General features: G+C 38.5%; 2 protein-coding genes across 2 annotated transcripts in view; one reads left to right on the plus strand and one right to left on the minus strand.

The window, feature by feature from the left end:
* WDR48 (WD repeat domain 48) overlaps nt 1-945 on the minus strand; it is a 31,379-nt gene extending 30,434 nt beyond the window's left edge. The window contains exon 1 of the mRNA XM_065628027.1: nt 879-945. Coding sequence (XP_065484099.1) covers nt 879-926 — 48 coding nt within the window. The 5' untranslated portion in view covers nt 927-945. The remainder of the gene's footprint in view (nt 1-878) is intronic.
* Nucleotides 946-16,961: 16,016 nt separating this feature from the next.
* The window catches only part of LOC135984699 (sodium channel protein type 5 subunit alpha-like), a 37,022-nt gene continuing 27,295 nt past the window's right edge, over nt 16,962-26,688 (plus strand). The window contains exons 1-5 of the mRNA XM_065627122.1: nt 16,962-17,234; nt 19,825-19,943; nt 21,332-21,421; nt 22,493-22,621; nt 25,401-25,492. Coding sequence (XP_065483194.1) covers nt 16,962-17,234; nt 19,825-19,943; nt 21,332-21,421; nt 22,493-22,621; nt 25,401-25,492 — 703 coding nt within the window. The remainder of the gene's footprint in view (nt 17,235-19,824; nt 19,944-21,331; nt 21,422-22,492; nt 22,622-25,400; nt 25,493-26,688) is intronic.

Below are 26,688 nucleotides of genomic sequence, written 5' to 3' on the forward strand. Positions count from 1 at the left end.
CCAATGGGACCTGGGATGGATTAGAAGGGGGGTGGTTAGTAGGTTGAGAGAGGTTCTCCTGCCCCTCTACTCGGCCCTGGTGAGGCCGCATCTGGAATATTGTGTCCAGTTCTGGGCCCCTCAGTTCAAGGATGGGGAACTGCTCGAGAGAGTCCAGCGCAGAGCCACGAAGATGCTGAAGGGAGTGGAGCATCTCCTGTGTGAGGAAAGGCTGAGGGAGCTGGGGCTCTTTAGTTTGGAGAAGAGGAGACTGAGGGATGACCTCATTAATGTTTATAAATATACAACGGGTGAGTGTCAGGAGGATGGAGCCAGGCTCTTCTTGGGGACAACCAATGATAGGACATGGGGCAATAGGTATAAACTGGAACACAGAAGGTTTCCCTTAAATTTGAGAAGAAACTTCTTCTCAGTGAGGGTGACAGAGCCTGGACCAGGCTGCCCAGGGAGGTTGTGGAGTCTCCTTCTCTGGAGACATTCAAACCCGCCAGGACACCTTCCTGTGTAACCTCATCTGGGTGTTCCTGCTCCAGCGCGGGGATTGGACTGGATGAGCTTTCGAGGTCCCTTCCAATCCCTGACATTCTGTGACTCTGTGATTCTGTGAAGGAGGCGGCTGCGTTGCCACAGAAACTCCAAATCCCTGCCCTGCCCAGCTGAGAGCAGCCCTTGCCACAGCCCCTCCGGGCTGGGCGGCAGCGTCCCTGAGGGACACCCCAAATCCCGCTGCCCTCCCGCCGCTCCCCGCCACCTGCCCGCCGCCACCGCCCCTCTCCCGGGCCGCGCGTCACCTCGCAGCCGCTGCCCGCCTCCTCCCGCCGGCCGGGCCGGAGCCCCGCGTCGCCACGCTCCCCCCGCAGGCCCCGCCGGGCCCTCACCTGCACTTTCCGCCGCCCCGCCGTGTTCTGCCGATGATGCGTCGCCATCTTGCATGTTGACACTCTGATGTCATTTCCGAGGAGGGCGAAGCGGCCCCGGAAGTCCCACCCCCACTTCTCCGCTCCGAGCCCGCGCAGGGAGGTGGGGCGGGGGCGGTCACAGCCGGGGGCGTTGCCGGGGAAACGGCCGGAGGGGGCGGGGCCGGGGAGGGGGCGGGGCGAACGTTGCCGCCCTCTGCCCCGCCCTCCGCCATGTTCTGAGCAGCTTTGCGATAGTGAGAGAGGGAGGGGATCGTTTTGGGTAGGAGAGAGCTTCAAGATCATCGAGTCCAACCCCAACCATAAACCCAACACTACCAACACTAAGCGATATCCCTAAGCGCCACATCCACAGGACTTTTAAACCCCTCCAGGGATGGCGACTCCACCGCTGCCCTGGGCAGCCTGTTCCAATGTCAGACAGCCCTTTTGTGAAGAATTTTTTTCGTAATATCCGATCTAAACCTTCCCTGGTGCAACTTGAGGCCGTTTCCTCTCGTCCTATCACTTGTTACCTGGGAGAAGAGACCAACCCCCTCCACGCTCCAAGCTCCTTTCAGGCAGTTCAGAGATCAGAAGGTCTCCCCTCAGCTCCTGTTCTCCAGCTGAACCCCCAGCTCCCTCAGCCGTTCCCATCACACTTGTGCTCCAGCCCCTTCACCAGTTTTCTATACACAAAGCAAGGAACAGCCCTTCCCCACAGAAGGCCGGGGGTGTATCCGTGCCCATGCTGCTGTTCGCAGGGCCCATATTTTTCCCAAGAGACCAGACTCGTGGGTCGAGGTCGCTTGTCCCCACCGTGGGAGGCTCCGCTCGGGGCTGAGGCTTCAGGCACGGCTGGCGCTGGGTTCCAGCCCTGAGAAGCTCCAGCTCAAAGCCCTCAGGCAGGCTGTGGTTAGTGATGCTGGAGCTTTAACTCACACCCTTTCAGTGCCCAGGTCCGCCCTCTTATTTTTCATGTTCTGTTATGGGAGATAATCGCTTAAAAGTGAGATCCTGACTCGCACCTTTTTTGAGGCAGCTCCACCGAGCGGGTAGCAAAGACTCAATTACCTTCCCCAGAGAACCAGGGAAGACTGTATTATTTTGCCTAATGAAAGAAAGTTTTGTGAAAATAATGGTATGATGGTATGAAATTTAATTTTGTTTTCCACAGACACTTCCCACCTCTCAACTCTCTTTAGCATTTTAACTATTAATGCAAAAAGTGTTCAGCTGCAGCAGTGACCATGTGCTGTGTGAGGATCTGTATGGAGCTGTGTACAGGACTATTTTCTCAGCACACCTTTTTGTTATAAGGGTTACTTCATTATGGTAGAACAGGAAAGATGCTAATTAGTGAAAAAAATACTGTGAGAAAAAATGTATAAAGGGATAAGGAAAAAAAGATACATTCAGGTATTCACATTCTTGCTCAATGCTGGTTGCAAAGATAAGTAGAAGACATAAAGCCGTTTACTTCTGCTAATTTAAACTTCGCTTATTTTGATACAGGTCACATTTTCTAGCATTGCTGAAAGCACATTGTCCTCATCACGATTGCAAGTGGAGGGTATGATTCTCAAATGAGATCTGCCTTGACCAAAGTCCTTCCGGAGCTGCAATATTTCTACTATTTCATCTTGTTACAGCAGTGGGAAGCGTATGATGTAAGGCATCTCCTAAGATAAATGTGAAATGTGTTTATTATCTAATAAATTTCAGGTTTTTTCAAAGATAAAATTAAGGCTTCTTTTGTTCAGAGTTTAGCTGTGTAGTGGCTTTAGGCTAATGGTAATTGTCAAAGCGTCTCAAATGCTGTCATGCATAACGTATGTAATTTTATTGGATTTTGGACTGGGGAAGAATGAAGCAGCATGAAGTTTTCTCTGCAAGTAAATACTGAGCAAAGTGCCTTACTGCATTTCAGTATGCATTAGTCCATTAAGAGGCTGACGACTTCTTTTCATAACACAATAATTTTCATGCATACTTCAAAGTCATTTTTTGTTTTCTCTTAGAGATGTTGAAATTCCTGTATTATTTTTGTGTTATTATTTGATAAAATGAAATAATAATTTCATTCATAAACACTAATCATCATTTCATTATCCATAATCACCAATAGATTATCCATTTAGTAAAGTCAATATTGTGTCTTCAAGGGCAGTCATCATCTTTTATACCTTTGATTTAAAATTGAATTTGTTTATGGACCTTTGGTTTTTACATTATTATGCAATTTAAAAATTGCTTTCCCTTTTTTTTTTTGTGAATCAAATAACTTTTTGTGGATAGTCACTGCTACTAATACATGTAATACAGTGTTTCAGATCAACAAATCATTACTTGAAGGACAAAAAAAGTATAGTGATCCCTTTGTATCACAGAATCATTGCAGTTGAAAGTGATCTCTGGAGATCACCAAGTCCAACAAAGATCGTATGTACTGAGGGCTGCTAAAAATATGAGTATTAACATAGTGAAAATTTTCTTTTTTCTGTTTGTATGTTTATCAAGCCTGAACTAAAGACGATATTACGCAAAAAATAATTGTAGGTGAAATTTCCTTTGTTATGCAGTAAACCTTTCAATCTTTCATCTTGTTTGTGTCGTTTTAGGAAAGCAGTAAGATGACCTGGTTTATAATGTTAGTTGCTTGCTTTTGGTTTTGGAAGAGAAGGAACATGATGTATAAATGAGTCCAGGGGTTATTTTTCAATTTCCATGAAAATCTGATCATCTTTGGCTAAATTGTGAATTTCTGAGAATACAAGAGTGAGCAAACAGCTGTTGAGCCAGAAAGGAAGTGGTGGAGAACTGAATAGGTCTCAGGAGTGAAGCCAGGATGTTGAGATAAGGAGAGAAATACGGATGGAAATGCCTGGAATTTAAGTGTTTGTTTGTTGAATAATCATTGTAATAAGTAAGACCGTAAAGGTGATATTTCCTTAATAATAGTAGGTTTAAGAATGCTATAGAATTTCCCAGCTGCTTCTCTCTGCTGCTCCATTCCCTCTTTGTGAGGCTGGACAGTCACAGCATTCTAAGCAAATCTTAAAAGGATTTGGAAATAGGCTGTAAAAATGATTTGGAGCCAGAGAAGTATGACTTATGGTGTGAAGTTCAGATGGAAGAGAAGATGAAAAAGAACATGGTAGCAGTTTGCAAATAATTAAGAAGAAATGTGGAATAAACTCATGTTCATGTCTGTGATGAGTGAAAAAAGAAGTAACAGGCTGAGACTGGAGTTTGGGAAATGCAGATGAACCACAAGAAAAGCTTTTTTTTGTCAGTGAGAATACTGAAGCACTAGAATACATTGCATATGAAAGTTTTGGAGTCACCATCTGTTGTAACAAAAGAGTAAACAAATATTTCCAGGAATTACATCAGTAGAGTTGATGCTGGTTTGGGGTAAAGCATGAACTAACTCTTCCCAGGGAGGAACAACACCAGGCACCAGTACAGGTTGGGGATTGACCTGCTGGAAAGCAGCTCTGCAGAGAAGGACCTGGGAGTCCTGGTGGACAACAGGTTGACCATGAGCCAGCGATGTGTCCTTGTGACCAAGAAGGCCAATGGTACCTGGGGTGCAATAGGAAAAGTGTGGCCAGCAGGTCGAGGGAGGTTCTTCCTCCCCATCTGCTCTGCCCTGGTGAGGCCGCATCTGGAGTTCTGTGTCCAGTTCTGGGCTCCTCAGTTTAAGAAGGACAAGGAATTACTGGAGAGAGTCCAGCAGTGGGCTACGAAGATGATGAGGGGTCTGGAGCACCTTTCTTATGAGGAGAGACTGAGAGAGCTGGGACTGTTCAGCCTGGAGAAGACAAGCTGAGAGGGGACTTTGTTTATGCTGATAAATATCTCAAGGGTGGGTGTCAAGAGGATGGTCCAGACTCTGTTCAGTGGTGCCCAGCAACAGGATGAGGGGCAATGGGCACAGACTGAAACACAGGAGGTTCCATCTAAATATGAGGAGAAACTTCTTTCCTTTGAGGTGCCAGAGCCCTGAAACAGACTGCCCAGAGAGGTTGTGGAGTCTCCTTCTCTGGAGACATTCAAACCCACCTGGACATGATCCTGTGCGATCTGCTCTGGTGACCCTGCTTTAGCAGGTTGGTTGGACTAGTTGATCTCCAGAGGTCCCTTCCAACCCCAACCAGTCTCTGATTCTGTGAAATTATTTATTCTGTATTTTATGGAATATGAAACTTGGTAATCTTAAATGCTATTTAAATTTGTTGCGTGACTAAATTTTCCTGGGCTATCATACTCTGCGTGTCTGCATAAGCAAGACATTCGAGTAATACAGCCCACTGTTTTAGACTCCTTCATGTCCAAAATCTGCTGTAAAAGGCACAAAAATGCATTCAGAAAACAATGTACAATGAGCACGGTCTTTGCTGTGGTTCTCTGGAAGCTGCGTGTCTGTAACTGCCTCTTGCTGCTGGATTAAAACCTGAAAAGTTGCAGAATATCATCTGGAATAAAGTTGTGAGTTTAGACAACGGTCAGGCAGATCCCCAGACTTTCTGCATTATTTTTCTGGCACTGTTTACAATGAGGGAATATTGGTAGGAATCTAATGAAAAATACTGCAATTGAGTTTACAGTTGCTCTGGTTTTGACTGCTGGATTTTTCATTACTGTCATTTAATGTAAACAGGAGACATGGAACTGGTGTGATGGCAACTGGAAGCACAGGAAGAAACTAAATTTCCAAGCCATTTTGATAAATCGGAATACTCAGGATACTTAGAGAGGAGGGACAGACAGAACTGAAATCCAGAAGGCTTTGGAGAAAAGAGATAAACTATTATTTCAGCATTCACTTTGTTTTGAATTTGCTTTCTCACATTAATCTAACTACTAAATATTTTATTCTAGTTCACTAGCATATATAGTTTGTTTTTAATTTGTAAAGCTGTTTGCTGTCACATAATTTTTACGAGTTGCATTCTTGACATGTTGAAGTTAAGACTGTAATTTTACAGGGAGCTACAGTAAGAAATAGATTTGAAACCAGATGGCTCAACCTTTGCTAGACCTCTTGCATTTGTCATTTTATGGTTGTGTTCAGAGCCATGTAATAAAAGGTGAGACTTCAAGAATAAACTGTGTTACCAAGGTGGTGTCAGAAGTCCTGGAAATCTTTCAGAGATTGTGTGCTCATAGTATCTTTTGAGAAGTATAAAACGCTTCAAAAATACTAATACAGTTTTTCAGAATACTAAGAAGAAACAGATGGAGTAACTTGAACTTCAGGCACTGAGCTCATTTTCTGACTTACTCAGTGTACATTAGGTGATTAGGCAGAAAGCTACTCTGTGTAACAATGCATTTAACGTGTACTTACCATTAAAGCTATTTCCTGTTATTCTGTAAGGCCAATTAGCTATTTACCAAATACCAAATTCCATGTCTGTGTGATTTCTTATTTCATCATGCAGCATGGAAAAAGGAAAATGGCAATCATATAAATTATTATCTTGGCAAATACATCTGGTACTTTACACTATTGGATTATTTTCTAAGAGGGATTGGGGCACACCTCTAGTTTATCTCTTAGATATTTATTTGCCAGAGCCCTTAATTTTTTCTCAGTGGCAGACTCATGCCTTTAGATGTTTTGTGTAATATAATAGTTTATCTGTGTCTGTTGGTTTGGGGTTTTTTCTATACATAATATTTAGTTATTCTGCATTCTAAGTATAACAAAGAAGACGTATTTCCCCACTACTTTTCTTTTTGCCTGCTGTACCATATCACTCTTGTTACGGGGATATGATATTTTTTAAGACGTATTCCTGGAATCTCATCTAGGTCTTGAAATTAAGGAGAATCCAGAAGCTTCTGGCCAGCAGCTGAATTAATTCAGCCCACAATGGAGGCATTTGAGTTTGCATCATGATAAATATGTATGAATTATTTAGAGTTGGCTCTTACTGTGGTGTGTCAGAGGTTGTAGTATTTCCCAAATTGTGGGCATTCCTCCCTCCCTGTCTGCCAGTTCAGGTTCCAGACAGGAGGGAGGATCACAAATACTCTGAAGCTGCAGGTGTAGTAAACAGAAATCTCTGCAAATAATTTTCATTGCAAGTGTATCCGATGCAATGCTTGAATTACCAAGGAGTATGAAATTTTATGGCTGAGCAATGAACCGCCTCCATTACATAAACATAAGAAATACCATTTATGAGCTGTAAGTACCAGGGTTAATAACTGTTATACTATTTTGAATATGTGTTTTAAAGAAATACTGTCCTATGAAAATCTGCTATCGGTTTTCAAACTGTGGACTTATGTAAATAGAGCTAGGTAGGGATTAGAAAATGAAGGACTAATCTAATCAAACTCTAATGACTTTGAGTATTCGAGAAGGCCACAGGTGTTCATAAGTTGTTTGGGTACTTAATTGTCCATCCTGTTATGTGTGCCCTTTTTTCGTCCACATTTAACTAGTTTCAACTTTCAGCTTTTGTTTGTTGGATTGAAGAGCTGTCTGCTATTAAAGTTCTCATTCATCTCTAAGTCCTTATGACATGATCAAGTCAGGTGTCCACTTCTTATTTTAATGATTGAGTATGATGGAAACAATCACTGAATGTGCTGACTATTTTATCCCGTATCACATTTTTCAAAGATATTTACCTGAAAGACATAACCAAGATGGTTTTGATTAGTTTGTCTTTTCAACACGAGCTTGTGTCCCCAAAAAACTAAAGATCTATACACAGAATAGAAAGTGTACTTAGTTTTTTTGTTGCATTTGGTATCAGTGCCTTGGAAAATTCAGTCACCGGGGGACCATATTTGCGCAATTATACCTATGTTGCTATCTTGTGGCTGTCCTGCAACAGGTCAGCTGAAGAGTCATGGCACCAAAAGCAGAAAAACTTGCCCAGGCACTGATCGGTGATAATTCTATTTCAAGCAGAGGCGAGGAAACCGTGTGGTTCTCACCCTGAAAATTTGTGTCTGGCATGGTTGCTCCAGGGCAGTGCGCAGGTTTGAGGGCTCAAGAGAAAATCAGATTTCTAACATAGAGTTACTAGGGTTTTCTATTGAGAAATTCTGTCTGTCGTGGTATCACTGATGCAGGTTTACCCAATTTCAGAAAGTGGCGTTAATGAGGAGGAACTTTATTTTTAAAGTTACTTGGAAGACTTTTTTCATTGTGTGTGGTAGTGAGGCAAAAATAACAGCTGATTTCTGTTAATATCAGCTTTTTGCTGCGATTATGATTTGTGTTTATTTTTATTATGCCCAAAAGTATTCCTGTGCTGTTCCTATCTTTAAAGAAGCTAAAAACACACCGTACCTGTGCTCCATCTGACATGATTTCCATTCCCTGCTTTCCGGAGACGGAGATTTTGCCTTTGGGATACTATTTTGATGTCTGCGTTCATACCTATTTGCTGTTATGTGCACAGCTGAATTCTCTGTGTTTCGGGGGGGTTTCTGTGTGAAACTGGTTTGCGTTTGCTGATTCTAATGGAGGATCATTGGCATCACCGTATTTGTCCGAGACTCGTGGTTAGTGTCAACTAACGGGCAGCGAATCATAACCGGAAGGTACAATAAGCTCTGTAATTAGCAGTCGTGATTTGTCTCTGTGAGAATCTTAACGTAAATTAAAGCAATCAAAATATATTTGATATCAAATTCAATAGAGTTCTTCATCAGTGGATGCCACGGTCTGGTTATGTGTTGTGTATGGCTTTGTTTTGCAGGATCCATTTCTTGAAAATATGGAATCTCTTTCTTAGGCTTGAGTAGTTTTCCTTCCTACTATTATGGTTGAAGTTACTATATGTTTTTAGCGTGTAAGTAATATTGATTTTTCCATTGAATTGTTGATGAATGTGTTTGTTTTCTCTCTGTAAAACACTTCTTTTTTTTTACTTGAACTTCCGTGCATGGGTATTTTGTGAATAATACATAAGAGAGGCTATTGAATAGGTCAGTATACATATTTCAGAATTAGATTTACAGATCCGTCAGTTGATGATAATGACTTATTTGTTTGAAATTTAAGTTCCATTCCCTCTTGTATCCGTCTGGTATTTTGTGTCCGTCTTGTAATTTTAGCCAATTATAGACCTAGTACCCTAAAGATGAAGATGTATCTTAAAGGGGGAGGTAGTGGGATTAGATTTTCAGCGATCTAAATTTCAGACTTTTCACAAATCACAGGGGTTCCTTGATGAGTCAGCTATTGAGGAAAGGCCCCAATCAGATAGGAAAAGGATAGGAAAATGGTCTCATTCCTATAGATGGGAAAAAAAGGAAAAGAAACCTTGTATGAACCCTTCTCCCTCAAAGCCAGAGGCATGTGTTGTGTGTGTGTTATCCCACTGAATACAGGAGACCCAGATTTCCAGCGTTACCCCACTGAGTATTTCTCCATAGATCAAAGCCAGCAGACGAGGTGGCTGGATAGAATTTGAGGATGGAATGTGCATAAACTGTCAAATGCCTTGATATCTTCAACTACCATGTGTATCTGATCAGTAATTTAAAGCCATGTCTAGTGTTTAGAGTTATGGAGCAGACACAAGAGACATTTAATTATGCAAAAATCTGGTTTTTTCAGCTCTTGACATCTGCACACTCTTAGTCATTAGACTAATGGTGATGTACTAATGCTACCAAAAAAAAATATTTTTCTTGTGCTCTGACAATAAAAAGGAAAAAAGAAGAGTGTTATACTTTGCAGTTAATGGAAGAGACAGATCCCTGTCAAGAATATGATGACTAAATTTCTATAATGAACATTATCTTTTTATTGTTAAGCTTTTTTTTTTTCCATTTTTTACTTTCATTATACTGAGGAATAATGAATGAAACTGTGAAGAAAACAATGTTCTTCCTATGAAGCAGGTTTTCTGCCCCCTCCCTGCCTTTAAGAAACTGCCTTCCTCATAGTAGAAAATTAATTTTACACAGTAACACAAGAAAAGTTACTTGTCCAAATGTTTTGCTCATAGCTGCAAGCCCTAAGGCTTTCTTTTAACAGCTACAGATAAAAATCATGTTTTCTATGTCTTCCTCTTTTCTGATTGTAAATATTAGAGCATGCGAAAAGAGCAGAAGGAGAGCAACTCTTTTTCCTCCTTTTATTTCTGTCTTTACTCCCTGCGCCCTATTTTTCACAGGGACAGATTGATGAAGAAGATAACAGCAGAAAAAAACACATCCAGGTAAGGATCCTTCTTCTATTTAGTGGTACTAGCTGGTACAGCATTATAAATGTGGCTGCTTTTGACCGCAGCAGATATAGTGCCATTATAGAACGATGCTTTACTGATCTTTAAAATTCTTCTCTCTTAATTGAACTTGTCTCAAGTACATGCTATTGTTTTCTGGAAAAATAACTTACACTGGAACTTAAAATGACTCTTTGCTGTTTGCATCACAGAACACTTAGTGTCTTTCTTTCTTTAAAACCATCTTTAGTTATTTCCTTTGCTGATGATACCTATAAAGTAAAGTGTTTGGTTACAGTTGTTTTTCTGCTTGCATGCATTAGAGCTGCCTGGCTTTTAAGGACAGTGTAGTTCCTTCAGCAGAATTCTTCCAGCAAAACCCATAGTAACTCTCTTATCGTCAGGAAAGATAATAGGAAAGATTTAGAATCTACCCAATAAAGAGTAAAATAATTTTTGGACAATAATGGATTCTATTGATGTAACTCGAAGAGAAATAACTGCACTTAGCAATAGGACTTAACAACAGTTTTTATCTGTTACTATCTGATACCTGTTGCTAGCAAGCTTTATACATTACTTTTATTTTAATGAATATAACTGATTTCAGAGATGAGGATTAATGTTGCTGTTTTTATTTTGCTCAGACAAGGTTTGTATGTTTAAACAGAAGTTATGGCATAATGTGATATTGAATGTATTTTGGGCTCTGATCCTGTATATATGAGATAGAATTTTTGACTGTGGGGTTTTGTCTTTATAAGGTGCAATGAACATGCATCATAGCCTGGGATTAATAAAAAATAGAAATTAAGGAATGAGAAACAGTGATATGTGAAGCAGGACAGCTTTTGCTTTCATAGGTTTTTACATATATATTTCTGATTGAACAAAAAACCCCTCTTTCCTTTTAATAAATGTAACTGATTTCAACAGAAAGAAAAGTATTGATTAGTACTTAGGTGTTTATTCTTCGAAAGTATCACCCTACAGTGTTTTACAGTGAGATCACAAAATTCCCTTTATTACTGTCAGAAGAGCAACAAAGCTCCTCCCTCCATCCCTCCCCTGGGCATCCCAGTACAAAACAAAACTTTCTGCATGGGCAGGATGTTCGTTTAAACGGAATGGTGAAGATGAGAAAATGAAGACTTTCTGAAGATACAAGCCAGCCAAAATTAGCTTAAGAAATCCGTGTGAAGGTTTTTTATTTTGAAGGGGATGTTGTAAGTATTTTGGTTTTGCTGACTATTTGTGTACTATGAGAAATCTCAATTGCTAATTTTATTAATTTAAATCTGTGCAAGTTTGATCAAACTAGTCAGTGATGTATGTGTACATTTGAGTATATATATAAAAACATGCACACACATGTTTTTAAGTCTTAGATGTGGTTTTGGTTTAGGTACAGGTAGCATGTACATAAGGAAATGTGCCTTTAATGTAGAACTGCTATATTGCTGTAAACATGCAGCCCTTCCTTTAGTTTCCATGGGGCAGTATAACATTTTACTACATATTAATATATTTCTCATATTAATTACTGACTACTTGTTGTCTTGTTGGTTTGTTATATTGGCTTATGCCCAGTAGTCCTAAAATTGCCTTTAGTAGTCCTTTAGTAGTCCTAAAATTGCCTTTAGTCCTAAATATGCCCAGTAGTCCTAAAATTCCCTATCTAACCTGAGCTGTACTTATCTTGAGATAGTGGAATTGCTTTACGTACACAAATCTGGAATGTTTTTCTCACAAAAATGCTGGTGAGTGATTTTTTTTCAAGATGTTTAAGCAATACACAATCTAGCCTGTTGCATACTTTTCTGGAGGTAATGAGTGAATAGATTTAGTTGTATTATATTGCTATTGTGAATAACTTTTTATATTACACCTGTTAAAACAAAACAAACAAACAAACACTGGTAGATATTTATCCAAACACAAAGTTTTTGTTGGGGTGAGGTTGGGGGCTGAGTGGGAAGTGGAGAGTGGACCAAGTGCTGGGTGGAAGAAATCTCCATGTAATTAGAAACAGCAGCAGTCCAATAAAATATCCAAGTTTGATTTTACAAGGGACTAAAATCTGTTAAATCACAGAATTGTTTAGGTTGGAAAAGAGCTTTAAAATCATCGGGTCCAACCGTTAATCCAGCACTGCCAAGTCCACCACTAAACCATGTTCCTAAGTGCCACATCTACACATCTTTTAAATACCTCCAGGGATGGTGATTCTACCACTTCCCTGGGCAGTTAAATAGAATAAAGTGGTGATGAAGGAGCAGAAGTATTTTCTCATTATTGAAACTGATTAGGTGATAGCAGTAGCTTCTTGCAAGGTATTGTGCAACATGGAAAAGAGAATTCCTATCTTATTTTATAAGGTGTTGCTGTGAGCTGCTTTCTCATTTTTTCTTATTCCAGATGAATAGTTGGAACAGTGTTTCATCTGATAGAAAAACATTTCAGCTACATATAATAATAGTGGTTTGATTCCTTTTTAATCATATTTTTTGTGGAATACAAGTTATTATTTTTAATAATGGGCATTCACTACAGTATACATGTTTAGGGCATCCATGGTGGTGAGGAACTTGGAGGTGCTTATAATATTCAGATTTTTCAGATCAGTGTTTCCTGTTGTATATGGTGAACTGATTGAATGTAAAGTTTGAAATCTGAAATAGCTAATGCAGACCATTGGTTTTGCTGACATCTGGTTCTACTCTTTTGGGTCGTCTTGGAAAGTGGCTCCAGAGTGTTAGAAGTCTCTGCTTAACAGCAAGGAAAATTTATGGCAGCTATGGAATGATTCGATGCAAAATTGATACATATATTTTAGTGTCTAAATGCAGCTGCCTGTCTGTGATCTCCATGTTTGAACTCCCATTACAGTCAGTGGAGATTTAGTTAATCTTGTCTCTGGAGGTTTTAGATGATTTTAAGGTATCTGTCTCCCTTTGGTAATTTGAATATCTCTACAGCCTTGATTGTCTGTATGCACCATTAGATATACACTGATTGCAATGGGAGTTAGGATGTCTTGTTCACCTGCCGGACCTCAACGAAGATGTTTTATCTATAGACTGTATCCATCCATAACATCTTCGTCTTTCCGTATAGCTGGCCTATATGTTAATACAAATTTGTATATATTCAAGTTACTAAAAAGGCTACTGATTTTGCTGATACAGCTAAAAAGATGACCTTGCTCCATGAACCAAATTGAATATGATGTATGCCCTTAAGTGTGGTTAAGTACTTCTTCATGAACTACTTGGAAATATCTGGTTTTGGACGTTTTGTTATTATCATTGTCTGAACTGTGTATAAGATTTATTACAATTTGATTTTGCACATGCCCGCTTAAGATGAGTTTTGACAAATACACAGTTTGGTCAAAACAAGCTTTTTGTAAATACTGTGGATAAGTACTGAAAAAGGAATGGGGCTCTGATTAGAGCATAATTTTATTAATTCCAGTCCTATGGTGGTGAATCTCATGGTAAGCCTTGCTACGTTTTATTATTTTTTTATTTATCAATTTTAAGATACTTCTTGACCTATGTTAAACAGATAGTTATTTGATTTTGTGCTTTCAAACAAAATCCTACCACAGGGACACATTTTTTTTCCTTGTTCCCATGTGAAGGAATCTACTAAATGCATACTAAAAACAAACTAAACAGATAGTTTGCCCTTTATTTTTTCGGTTCCAGGTGCTCGAAAGAAATATTTAGTGGGTGGCTATTGACAAGGGAGCAGACAGAAATAATTTGAAACTCAGAATTGTTTATAATACGTGCTAGAACTAGATTGAAACACAAACAAGGACATTTTTCTATTTATGTTCCTGCTAGTTTTCCTATCTTATACTTTGGAAACTCCTCCTCAAGAAAGCCCCTTACTGATTTTGATAGTATTTTACTGAGCAGTTCTGTTAGTTTAAAATCCCCTTAGGGACCATACAATATCTTGTGGTCAATAGTTTGATTGCTGTTACCTTCCTGCAGATATAATAAAAGGAACTTTAGGGAGCTGAAATGAGTTTTGAAATTCACATAAATGGCACCAAATTAAGGACTTGCATATAGGGCTTGAATTTGTATTTTAATTTCCATTCTAAAAGTGTAAATCTGTTAGCATCTTCAGTGATTAGTCATTACCCCAGTGAGCATTTTGTAATTTGTATCTCTGAAATATTGTATAATTGGCAGTACTTTGCTCTTCTGGAGAAAATTGTCCTAAATTATAGCTTTTATCTTAAGAAATTTTTTTTTAGATAATTGCACTGTAGTAGTCCCCATGTGTCCATTTCATTTAACGGCTTGATGTTCATCCTCTTCTAATACTTTGGAGATAATTTGTTCAGTAAATTTCATCAGTATATCTGGAATTCCTTGGGTTTTGACATAAAAAGATGATGTCATTTTCACAGTACCTGAAGTCAGCCTTAAGCCAGTTAGACTAACCTAAAACTGTAGCTAAATACACTGAATTCAGTTCATCTCAATATGAGAAATAGAAGAAATTTCCATTTCAATTTTTTTTAAAAACATTAATTTGAAGGCATACTTTTGTATATCTGATGCTGTAGAGAGTGGTCCACTAGTGGAATTTTATCTGTTACTGGTGGACCACTTTTTGCTATAGGACCAGAGATATCAAAACCTATTGTAGGATTTGCAAATCTTAATTTAATTTAAATGGAAATTTCTTACATATCGTGTACTGGAAATTAAAAGTCTGGGATTCTAGCCTTGTATTTGCCTTCAGCATCATGCTTCTAGGTAGTATTCGGTTAGGATTTCCCCACACTAACTTGCATTTACACGCCCAAGTTTGTTCTCCCGGGTTCTAGAAGACACCCCGTTCAGTAGCACTTTAGCTGACTTCTGAGAACACTTATTCTGTAGCTTCCCCGCCAGAATCCTTTACTAGGGAGACTTTTCCGTCCAATGCAAAGACTGAAATTATTTCTAAGGGTAACACTTTACCTCACTGTCTTGACTTGAAACTTCAGCTAGTTCAGGAGCATATGGTGGGGTGGCTGAGTTCAGCTGAGCTTCAGGAATTTCGAGTAGTTGCTCTGTCTTCTCAAAAGTTTTTAGTCTTCTGTATTGAAAGATTTTTTTTCAGTCACATCTTCTTAGCTTCCTGTTTGCCAATCTAAGTCACAATGTGTAAATGCCTGGCAGCTGATGAAAGGCCAAAAGGTCTGTTGTTCCACATGAGCCCAAGTATATTTCTGGTACAGGTCTTCAGAAAAAATCCTCTCATGTTGTCCGTGAATGTTTGTCCAACTATGACTTCTAGTCACTGATGCTGAAGGGGCTGTGTAGGGGTTTTTTTTCTCTTGATCATTACTTTTGACAGATTCAACTTTAATTTTTTTTTGAAAATTCAGCTCCCGAATCCTTAATAGTAAAACAATGTTTATATTTACTAGAACAATTTTCTTTGCTTCATTTATTACAGTCAATGTAGTTGCATAAAAGCTTAGTGTCTCTGTTGTCCTTAAAAACATTTTGAAGATAGAATTAATCTGCTTAGAATTATTACAAATTGAAAAAAAAAGAGCACGTTGATTTTCACTTTATCTTTTTACCTTTCAATTGGAAATGGGGCTGTGTGGTTTTCCAAAGTAACAGTTCTTCAGTTATATACTTCCAATTTGTTATCTTGGTAAATTTTGACCTCTGAGTTGTGATCCCTGGGCAGGTCTGAACTTGCTTGTAAAGTCCCAGAAAAGGAAAAAAAAAAAAAAAAAAAGAAATCCCCTAAACCAATACAAAATCATTGCACAATCATTCTGGCTCTAGGCAGCTGCATATTTTTTAAAAAGAAATATATCTATGTATTTAAAGAAGAGAGCTGTAATTATAAGAGAGTTTTGATCTCTAACACGGTCCACATAGGAGCTCACAAAACTAAAGTAGCACGGCTGGACTTTGGGCAATCAAAAATGCAGAGTGTTTTAAAGACTCTGGGTGACCAAAGGTGTTTGTTAGATAGGGGCAGTTGGTTTTGACATGAGTCTCACAGGGCAAGTCATCCTGTAATGGGTCAAAATCTTATTCATCTTTTGTGGCTGAGAACTGCAGTCCTATAAATTGCTGTCATCTACAATTAATGTCATAAATTCAAGCCAGACATCATTAGTAACTGAATACTTGAGTGATTTGCCTTACGCCACCTCGGTGCTTCTCATTACCTTGCCACCCTTCCCCTTTGTCAATGATTTAAACTCACGCAGAATAATTGAAAACAAATTATTGAAGGTACTCTGCTAATCCCCAGAAGAGTTGTGGTATTGGTGAATATGTGAGAAGGTGAAGTTTCTTTGTAATATTTACCTTTTTCCAGGCTGACACGGGAGGCAGAATTGACCCACACCTGTCGGCATGAATAAACAAGTCGATGACTTGGATCAAAATCCCAGTAGTTAATAGTGATTAACTTGGTTTCCTCTGATGTGTAGGAAAGAGTGGTTATTAAACAAAGAGACATAACCAAGATCTCCAGAAACAGCAGACACTTTACTGCAGAGCCGCAAAGCATTAATTAACCTGCAACATTCTAGGAGAAGCTCATCTTCCTATTGACATGCAGTTACGAGGAGGGTGATACCAGATTTACTGATTATTTGGTTTGTAGTTGTCCTTTATGGTGTCTTTAGGTTGTTTAAATTCTGCAAAACAGTCAGTGGGTATGGAGCTTCATGAGGGTTGATCAGTACAGAAATAATTTATCTCATGGGTATTAGTTTTAAGTTGTGTATTATTTCTGTTATTTTCTAATTGTCAATATCTTTCTCTTTTAAGTTGTTTCTAGCACTGGAAGCAAACATAAAGAAAGAAAAATGGATTCCTTTATTTGGCCATCAGAAACTCACAGCTTTCGGCGTTTTACCCCTGAGTCCTTGGCAGTGATCAAGGAAAGAATTGCTGAGAAAAAAAAGCAGCAAGCCAAAGTTAACCAGGAGAATAAAGACAAAGGAGGTGAAGAAGACAAACTTACTCCTCAGCTTGATCTAAAAACCTGCAAAAAACTGCCATCTCGGTATGGGGATATTCCTGTGGAGCTCATTGGGGAACCCCTGGAAGATTTCGATCCATACTACAGTGATCACAAGGTTAAAACTTTCAAAAGCAATTTTTTAATTTAATTTAATTTAATTTTGTCCACTGAACTCTTAAGAGATAGTAAAAGCTCTCTTCAGGAGATGCTGGATTTTGATTGTTCTGTAGACAGATATTCGAACATTACTAGCATATTTTGGGGCAGGAGTGCTAAGGTGTGCTCCACATTATGTAATGTGAAGGTATTTTAAGTTCCAGTCAGCAATGAGAATTAATTATGAAAAAATGATACATTTGATGCACTTTGATAGGAAAAATATTCCAGGATAACCGATGCCTTGTTTTCCAGAGCAGTTTCTATGTCTGAGGGGCTGAACTCATTCTAGTTTAAACAGTACCTGCCAAAGAGTAGATGAGCATACTAGAATTTCTCACTTATTGCAGATGCTTTTGCTGAATTACAAATATTATACAAATTAGGGGTGACATAGTTGAGATATTTCCAGAACTCCACGTACCAAAACCATACATTTTCATTATAGTAAATTAATTTTCTGTTATTTTATGTCTCATCAGTTTTGTTCATTGTACCATATTTATGTTGCATATACTCTGTGCTATTGCAAGGTGTTTTGTGTTGTTGCCTATAGGAGTGTGTAAAGTAGATGCTCTGAAAATTCATTCAAAATGAAACATCTATTATGTGATTGGGGACTTGACCCGAAGAGCACAAGGTTCCATGCATGTCGCTGTCTTTTATGTATACCGGCAAGTCACTGAAATATAATAATTTAATTAGAGAACATGTTAAAAGCTTTGTTCTTCCAGAGATTTTTTTTTTCTCAAAGTATCTAAGTGTTATTCTTGATGAAGAGAAACTAAGGCTCATATATTTGAACAAATGTGGTTTAACCCAGCTGGCAGCTAAACAACACACACAGTTTGCTCACCTGCCCCCCACAGTGTGAAAGAGCAGAGAATTGGAAAAAGTAAAACATATGGATTGAGATAAAGACAGTTTAATAAGTAAAGCAAAAGCCTCACACACAAGCAAAGGAAAACAAGGGATTTATCCACCCCTTCCCATGGGCAGGCAGGTGTTCAGATGTCTCCAGGAGGGCCAGGCTCCATCACATATAATAGTGACTTGAGAAGACAAATGTCATCACTCCGAGCATCCCCCTCGTTCCTTCTTCTTCCTCCAGCTTTATATACCGAGCATGATGTCATATGGTGTAGAATATCCCTTTGGTCACTGGGGTCAGCTGTCCCGGCTGTGTCCCCTCCCAGCATTTTGAGCACTCCCTGCCTTCTCATGGGCAGTATGAGGAGCTGGAAAGTCCCTGACTGCTCAGCAACAACCAAAACATCAGTGTGTTATCAACATTATTCTCATACTAAATCCAAACCAGAGCACTATGCCAGCCACTATACCAGGCCAATGGGACCTGGGGTGTATTAGAAGGGGGGTGGTTAGTAGGTCGAGAGAGGTTCTCCTGCCCCTCTACTCAGCCCTGGTGAGGCCGCATCTGGAATATTGTGTCCAGTTCTGGGCCCCTCAGTTCAGGAAGGACAGGGAACTGCTGGAGAGAGTCCAGCGCAGGGCAACGAAGATGCTGAAGGGAGTGGAGCATCTCCTGTGTGAGGAAAGGCTGAGGGAGCTGGGGCTCTTGAGCTTGGAGAAGAGGAGACTGAGGGGTGACCTCATTAATGTTTATAAATATGTAAAGGGTGAGTGTCAGGAGGATGGAGCCAGGCTCTTCTCAGGGACAACCAATGGTAGGACAAGGGTCAATGGGTACAAACTGGAACACAGGAGGTTCCACTTAAATAGGAGAAGAAACTTCTTCTCACTGAGGGTGATGGACACTGGAACAAGCTGCCCAGGGAGGTTGTGGAGTCTCCTTCTCTGGAGACATTCAAAACCCGCCTGGACACCTTCCTGTGTAACCTCATCTGGGTGTTCCTGCTCCGCGGGGGGATTGGACTGGATGAGCTTTTGAGGTCCCTTCCAGTCCCTGACATTCTGTGATTCTGTGATACTAGGGAGAAAATTAAGTCTGTCCCAGCCAAAATCAGGACAAGACATTTACACAGAAGATAGTGAACTGTGGTTTTGATTGAAGAGATTTCATTTTTACTTCACATGGCAAAAGTCCTGAGCTGCATGGATCTTAAGGTAGCTTAGAGGGAATTTACAGTTTTACTTGATAATTTAGAGATATTTCAAAATCAAAATTTTCACTTTGACTGGACAGGATTCTGGCAATCCTACCCAATGTATATTTTGTAAATGGTATTTTGTAGCCTATAACACTGCCCAAGAGTTAGGTACTTTTGAGTGTGATTATCACCATTGTTGCAGTCCTGGAATAGTATCCCTTAATTACTTTGACCAAGTGAATATGGTCACTTGCTTTTCAAATTCATGCCCATTACTACTTCTTCCTCACAGGCAATAGTGAACTGGTGTCTTTCTTTCAAATCGTAGTATCATCAAGTCACAGCTCCAAGTAAGAATACAGGAAAGCTTTACTTTTGATTGCAGTTATATATAGTTCTAGATGCAGATTTGCAGATTTTTAATTGGGGGAAAATTTTCTTTCATTAAAATATTTCACATGCTATGAATTTTTTTTATAGACTTTTATGGTGATAAATAAAAGGAGGACTATTTTCCGGTTTACTGCCATGCCTGCCTTGTGTATATTTGGTCCTTTTAATCCAGTCAGAAAAGCGGCAATTAAAATTATGATCCATTCATATCCTTTTCTTGGTTTATCTTATTTCAGTTTTAAAAGGTACCGTGCCATTTTCTGTGGTTCAGTTCCTCTGTTCATATTAATGTAAATGTAAACTCATGTGGCTGTGATAGAGATTTTTAAAACAGTTATATTGAATCTTGTTTCACAACAGCTAAGATATTTACGTGGTGTTGGTACAAGTAAAAATGTCAAAAAGCTCGTATTTTAAGTCAGATTTGCAGATAGTGTTACGAAACAACATTTAGGTGATACTGTATGTTGTTTTAGTCCTTTTCTGGAGGTTTTTCTAAATATCTACTGTGGTGAGAAGCTTAAAAAACCAAGCAAACAAAACAAAACCAACAACAAACAAAACCTCCACAAACCAATGACTCTCTAGCTATTAAAACATGAGGGATGTGATTTATGGCAATGCTTTGCCGAAGGTGTCTAACGTTATCCTAAGAAAAGTATTTCACACTCCTGTTTAGAAAGTTCTGAAGAGCACCCATTTTTCATATTTTTCAAAAATATAGATGGGATTTGAAGAATGTAAAAATGTGAAGGGTTGCAGGTGCAAAACCATAGGCTGAGTAGTTTGTGCTCTTTCTGCAAAACATCTGTTTTCATTTGGAATTTATTAATTTGTAGAAATAGGTCCTTTTATGGGAACTTATGGCTGACTTTGAATGTGTATTCCTGCTATTAGAAATCACTAAATTTGCTGCTCAGTTTCAAATAAACCCTAAATGTAAGGACAATGTTTATTTTAAAGAAAGCCTCACTTTCATTAGGGGACAAGTGAACTTTCATGAAAGGATATTTTTTCTTATGTATGTTTTCATCACCTGCCATATTAAATGAGAAAGTTTTTGGAACTCATGGCAGAGCAAAGGTGTCTCTTGTAAGAATGTATATATGGATTCCCAGTTTCAAAGACCACTGGTTATTGATAATTAAGCTTTTAAATCTGGTTTTCCTAGGTGTAAAACCCCTAGTTATTACATGGTTGTTGCCCATTTCTCTTTATTCCATGCTCCTGCTGGGAAGAAATTGAGGTTTCTAAAGTTTCAAATAACAGTAGACAGCAGAGGACTCAGATTTTTTCCAGTTATTTATGTTCCTCATCCCTTCTGTCAAACAGATTATGTCCCACTAGTGTCCTAACTTCCAAATCTATCTCCACATGCAGATAATTATTGTTATTTTTAAATTAGGATGTTTACCCAGCTGAGCAGAAGTTTGACCTGACATCAGTTTCTTCAGAAAACACGTGAGAAGTCCTGAGCATATTGAAAACCAAAGTAATTATTTGAATAGCTGTATGTGGTTTTGTGTGTAAATCAGCAACTTTTGTGAAGTTTGTTGTTTTCTAATATAGCACTTTTCCTTAACTTATTATTCACATTATTTGTTGGCTTTATTACATGTACTGTGGTGCTCAATTGCGTTTCCATGGCTGTAAATAAGCTTCCAGATGCACTCAACTGGGCTGAGTAAGTATCTCAGTTGCCATTTGTTCACTGTTTTTCTAAGGATAGTAACATGCCAGACTGAAAAATTTAAATAATGTGGTAGTCTAATTCTGGGGCTTGATAATTTTTGGATAGACCTCTGAGGAAGATTCAGGATTATTATTATTATATCACACAGTCTTCTATAGAGCTTCAGTGCCTTTTCTTAGAGGCTTACACCATATGCCCTTTTCTCAACGTTGGCTAATTTTGCCATCTGATGTAACACAGGAAGCTGCCCCATTTTTCCTTTTAAAGATTAAAACTTTTAGAGAGACTGTGCAGCAGGATTCTAACTGAATATCTCTCATTCTAAGGCAATAACCTGAATGTCTGTTATGGCCAGCTCATGCAAAAAGGATAGATGGGTGAATATTCATTCAATTTTTTCTTGCTGTTTTCTGGGAACACCCTAGTTCAGTTGTTCACAGCAGGAAGCCATCTCTTTATAATGTCATGTTACCTTTTGTAATCTGTATCCAGCGTAACTTGAGTCGATGTTCTGGAGTTAAACCTTGAAGATGTGCCTGGGGCCTCAGAGGTTCTATAATTTTAATTCCACTTACATTGGGGTAAGCATGGTGATAATGATAGCTTAATTTTATGTAGGATTTCTTTCAGTTATAAAGTTTTTGTCAGAATAAACATATAAAATATGCAAACTTTACAGGTTAAAATAAATCTTTGCTCCTATTGTGCTCCAAAAATGTTGAGACTTTGAAATTTTCCAGCCTGCTTTAGAATATAAACACAGTCTTAAAATTTTTTTCTAAGGAAATGTGAGCTATTCTTCATCCAGAAATAGCATGGTATGCTTAGGTGAACATTTGTGAATACAGATCCACATGGAAATCTTACTGAAATTCAGGAAGGCAACACCTTGTACCCATAATGTTTCTGAAAGTAATATAACCTGTCCTATTTTCCTTCACATTTTCTACCTTCATCTCCATCCAGTGAGTAAATCACAGAGAAGGTAGAAATGTGCCTGAATGTGCCTCGATCTCATTAATATTTTTATTTCTATAAATTTAATATACACTTTCCCTCCAGATATCTTTTTACTGCCATATACACTGGAGAAATATTGATAAAAGTATTAGCAAGAGGATTTTTTTGGAATGAATTTACCTTTCTTCGAGATCCATGGAACTGCTTGGATCTTTTCGTTATTGTCGTAACGTAAGTAAACCTCAGTTGTTCTTTTACACCCAAGAGACAAACATGCAGATAAAATGCTGTTTGATATTGAAGTTCTTCAGAGTGGTTGTCATCCTACCTGCTTAAGAGTAATTGTGGTTGAATCACCCTTCGCATATCTGAAAAGTGAAAAATAGTCATAGACCTTAAAGCAAGACCTAAATGCAAAGCTCATCTTAGAACTGTTTGATTATTCTCAATTTAGTACATATTCAAATTTTGTTAAGAGGAAATTGCATAGCCAGCCAAAAGCAAGCATGTATTATCTTAGTCGTACTCTGGATCAGATGAAACTCATTTGAGAAGGATCCAAAGTGGTTCACAAGGTGTTGAATGACATGGTGATAAATAGCAGATGAAATCCCAAGACTGTAAAGCTGATGCTCAAGGAAAAACAGACCTAGCTTTACATACACAGTTGTGGACTCTGAAATAGCTTTGACTTGTTGGGAAGGTGATGCTGGAGTTAAGATAGACCATCATGTGAAAACAGCACTCTGGCTTGTAATCATGGTCAGAAAAGGAATTAGAAAATGAGGATGCTGAGTAAGAAATAAAGAAGCAGAACACAGATTTATTTCACTGTGTGGCCTGTATTTTTCTTCAGGACTATATGTAGTTTTGCTCCTGACATCTCCAAGGATGACAGAATTAAAAGAGATACAGACAAGATGTACATCTTGTATTCCACATAATAAAGAAACTAAATAGAGTAGAACTCTCATGAAAAAAATACAGAGCAGGAACATGGTTGAAGTCTGCAGCACGGAGCCAAAAAATAATAAATAATTTATTTTTTTCTCCTACAATGAGAGCTAAGGGCACCAAATGAAGTGTCAGATGGCAGAATAAAAAAGAAGGGAGTAGTTTTTCATACTACATGTAGGCATATTCCCATAGGAGGTTGTGGATGCCAAAATCTCAGTTGCATTCAGAAGGCTTCTGGACAAAATCCTGGATGAAAACACATTAGGGTTATTTTAAACACGAAGGTACTGTATCTTGTTCAGAAAGTCCCTGAGCTATTCACTTGCTGGAAGAATTAAATCTGGGAAGCATCACTGCCTTGATTCTAAAGTCCCCTGAAGGCATCTGTTGTGGGTCATTCTTGAAGTCCAGCTGGATCACTGCTGTGGTCAATATTTGTATCAAAACCAACTTGCCAGGTGGACAAGAAATGCAGAAGAAACCAAGTCAGAATTTGCATCTCAAATATAAAATGTTAATCTGGAAAGCAAAATAGTCTTACTTGCAGCAGTGAACAGATTCTCTCATGCCCAGACTCAGAGCTTTCAAACCAAATCTCTGTCATTTAGTATTTCTGAATAGTTTTCCTTAAGCTGCTTTTCTGCCACATCCACCTTTCTACAGAATAGAGTGTATCATTCCTGTGATTTGAAGAAAATCCCCTTGAAGATCAACCAGCTGTTCTGGGGGCCACTTTTTCCTTTGGGGCAGTTTTACATTGCTGAACACACTGAAATCTGCTGTCCTAAAGTCTAAGATTTTTTTCTACTCTTCATCTTGCTAACTTCTCTCAGGGTCTTATCCACCATCTCATGGGCGCTGTACCAAAGGCTACATCAACTGTCGTATCTCTGACTGTTTTTTCCTTGTTTGTAAATAAGAGGTTGTGTACTCAGATGTCTTCGCATGCCCGTATATGTGTATGAACAAAGTATCCTTATGGGCAATCTATAAACCACTAAGGACCTTACATATTGTTAATCATCAGCAGCTATCAATTAGTCCAACAGCTGTATGAACAGTTTTATTTTATGGTCCTGCTTCCCTACCCATACTCTTAATTCATTCGTGTTCAAGCAGATATAAGCACTTTGCAATTTAGTACCTTCTGGGGTTTTTGGGTCCTATCATGCAACAAATAAAAGTATTTGGAAATTAACTCAACAGTTATTACTTAAAGTATTTGAGAATTATTTAATCTTACAGGTTAGATAAACCCCTAGCGTTCTGATGTAGGTTATGCTTGAGTGGGAGATTGCCCAGATCACCTCCAGAGGTCCTTTCCAACTGATGTTTCTCAGATACTGTTATTGAGACTTTATTTTAAGCAATTCTGTTACTAGTTATGACCTTGTCATAAGACAAGTCACAATTCATGTCCATTCTGACAGGAAAGAAGTCTTATAAAATATGGAGTAACATGTTAAAGATAAAATGCTGTGTAGAACATGCAACTCTTAAAATCCTAATTTTCTGAAATTTTCAAATTGTTGAAATGACTAAATTGAAACTAGTTTCAATACTCAAGTTCTTAGCTGTCTGTTAAACAACAGTTAGAAAGACAGCCATGTGTTACAGAATTAACATATTATAAACCTAGTTTTGCTCAACTCCCTTCTTCTAAAGTATATATTGCATAGTTCTGAAATAGCTGCATCGTGTACTTTCATGTGGTCTAAATCAGATTAGTCTCAGTATGAGAAGGTGTGGTTGTGACATTGAAGATTTTATATTTATTTGACATTTTGATGAGTAAGCACTTCAAAAGTTAAGCATCCAAATCCACACTAAGTAAAAACTTGCCATGTTTCTTTTCAAAGGTAGTATTCAACAGTCTCATTATTTTATATAGATATCTGGATATGGACTTAGATTCCTAACTTTAGACAAGAACCTTAGGACATATTTGACCTATTTATTTTCTGTAACTTACTCATTATTGTGTGCTCAATATATGCATGCTCTGAAAAGCTAGATGTTTGTCATTCAGGTATACGGTGTTTTAATTTTATAGGTATGTTACTATTTATGAAGGTCCGGGCAAGGTTGCAGCTCTTCGAACTTTCAGAGTACTGAGGACTTTGAAAGCTATTTCAGTAATACCAGGTAAGGAACAACATATCTTATTGATTTTCTCCCTGCTTCAGCAGTGTTCTATTTCTAATTCCTCTCCTGTTCTTGTCTTCAGTTTTCTGGTCACTTTTTGTGACGGTTAATGGGATCCCAAGGTGTGACTGTTTTGCAGTTTGTAGTAACTCTCAGCAGTATCCTAACATAATTTTTTAAATCATCTTTCGTCAAAATTATTTTGACACAGGCAAATTTTTTTATTTTCTTCATTTTCTATCCCATCACTAATGTTCAATTTTACTTTGCCTTGTGCCTTTTTCTTTTTACTTTTATCTTTCCTGAGCAGCACACCCTATTCAATATGTTGTCTTAACATAATGATGGCTATACCACAATATTTCTGGTTTCACATTGTACTTCATTAGCTTAATCTTCTATGATTTATTTCCCAGAATGCAAACTTCACAATATTTCAGGGTTTCATTGATTTGTTTACTGACCCCAGCTGCAGTCTAGACTGAGCATAATAGTATTTTGCATATGCTGTCCAGATATTGGATATTTTTGTAAGCTGTGCCACTAGTTAGGACACTGAAGTATGAATTTCACACTCTAACTGCAAAAACTCATTTGAAAATCTACAAATGACTATACATCCCACTTTCATAATATATAGTAACTTTACTATTTTTCTGTAATTACAAACATATCTTTGATTTTGCTATGGAATTTTAACAGTAATCAAACATAGGACATGTTTAATTTTTAATGTCAAAACCACTTGTCCATACTTTTCCTTTCATATTCACCTTGGAGAACAGATATTAAATGTTTTTTCTTATGAAAGACTTCTGGAAAAATCCTGGATATCACTCTCTGCCTATGTCATATTTCAAATTCATTTATTCTGCCAGAATATTGGTCTTCAGTTTATATATAACCCATTTTCACAGAATTGCAGAATGGTTGAGGTTGGAAGGGACCTCTGGAGATCATCTAGTCCAACCCCCTGCTCAAGCAGCGTCACCTGGAGCTGGTTGCCCAGGACCGTGGCCAGATGGCTTTTGAGTATCTCTAAGGAGGGAGATTCCACAACCTCCCTGGGCAACCTATGCTGGTGCTCAGTCACCCTCACAGTGCAAATGTGTTTCCTAATGTTCAGAGGGAACCTCCTGCATTTCAGTTTGTGCCCATGGCCTCTGGTCCTGTCACTGGCCAGCACTGAAAAGACC

The sequence above is a fragment of the Caloenas nicobarica genome, chromosome 2 (assembly GCF_036013445.1).
Source record: "Caloenas nicobarica isolate bCalNic1 chromosome 2, bCalNic1.hap1, whole genome shotgun sequence".
Lineage (NCBI taxonomy): Eukaryota > Metazoa > Chordata > Aves > Columbiformes > Columbidae > Caloenas > Caloenas nicobarica.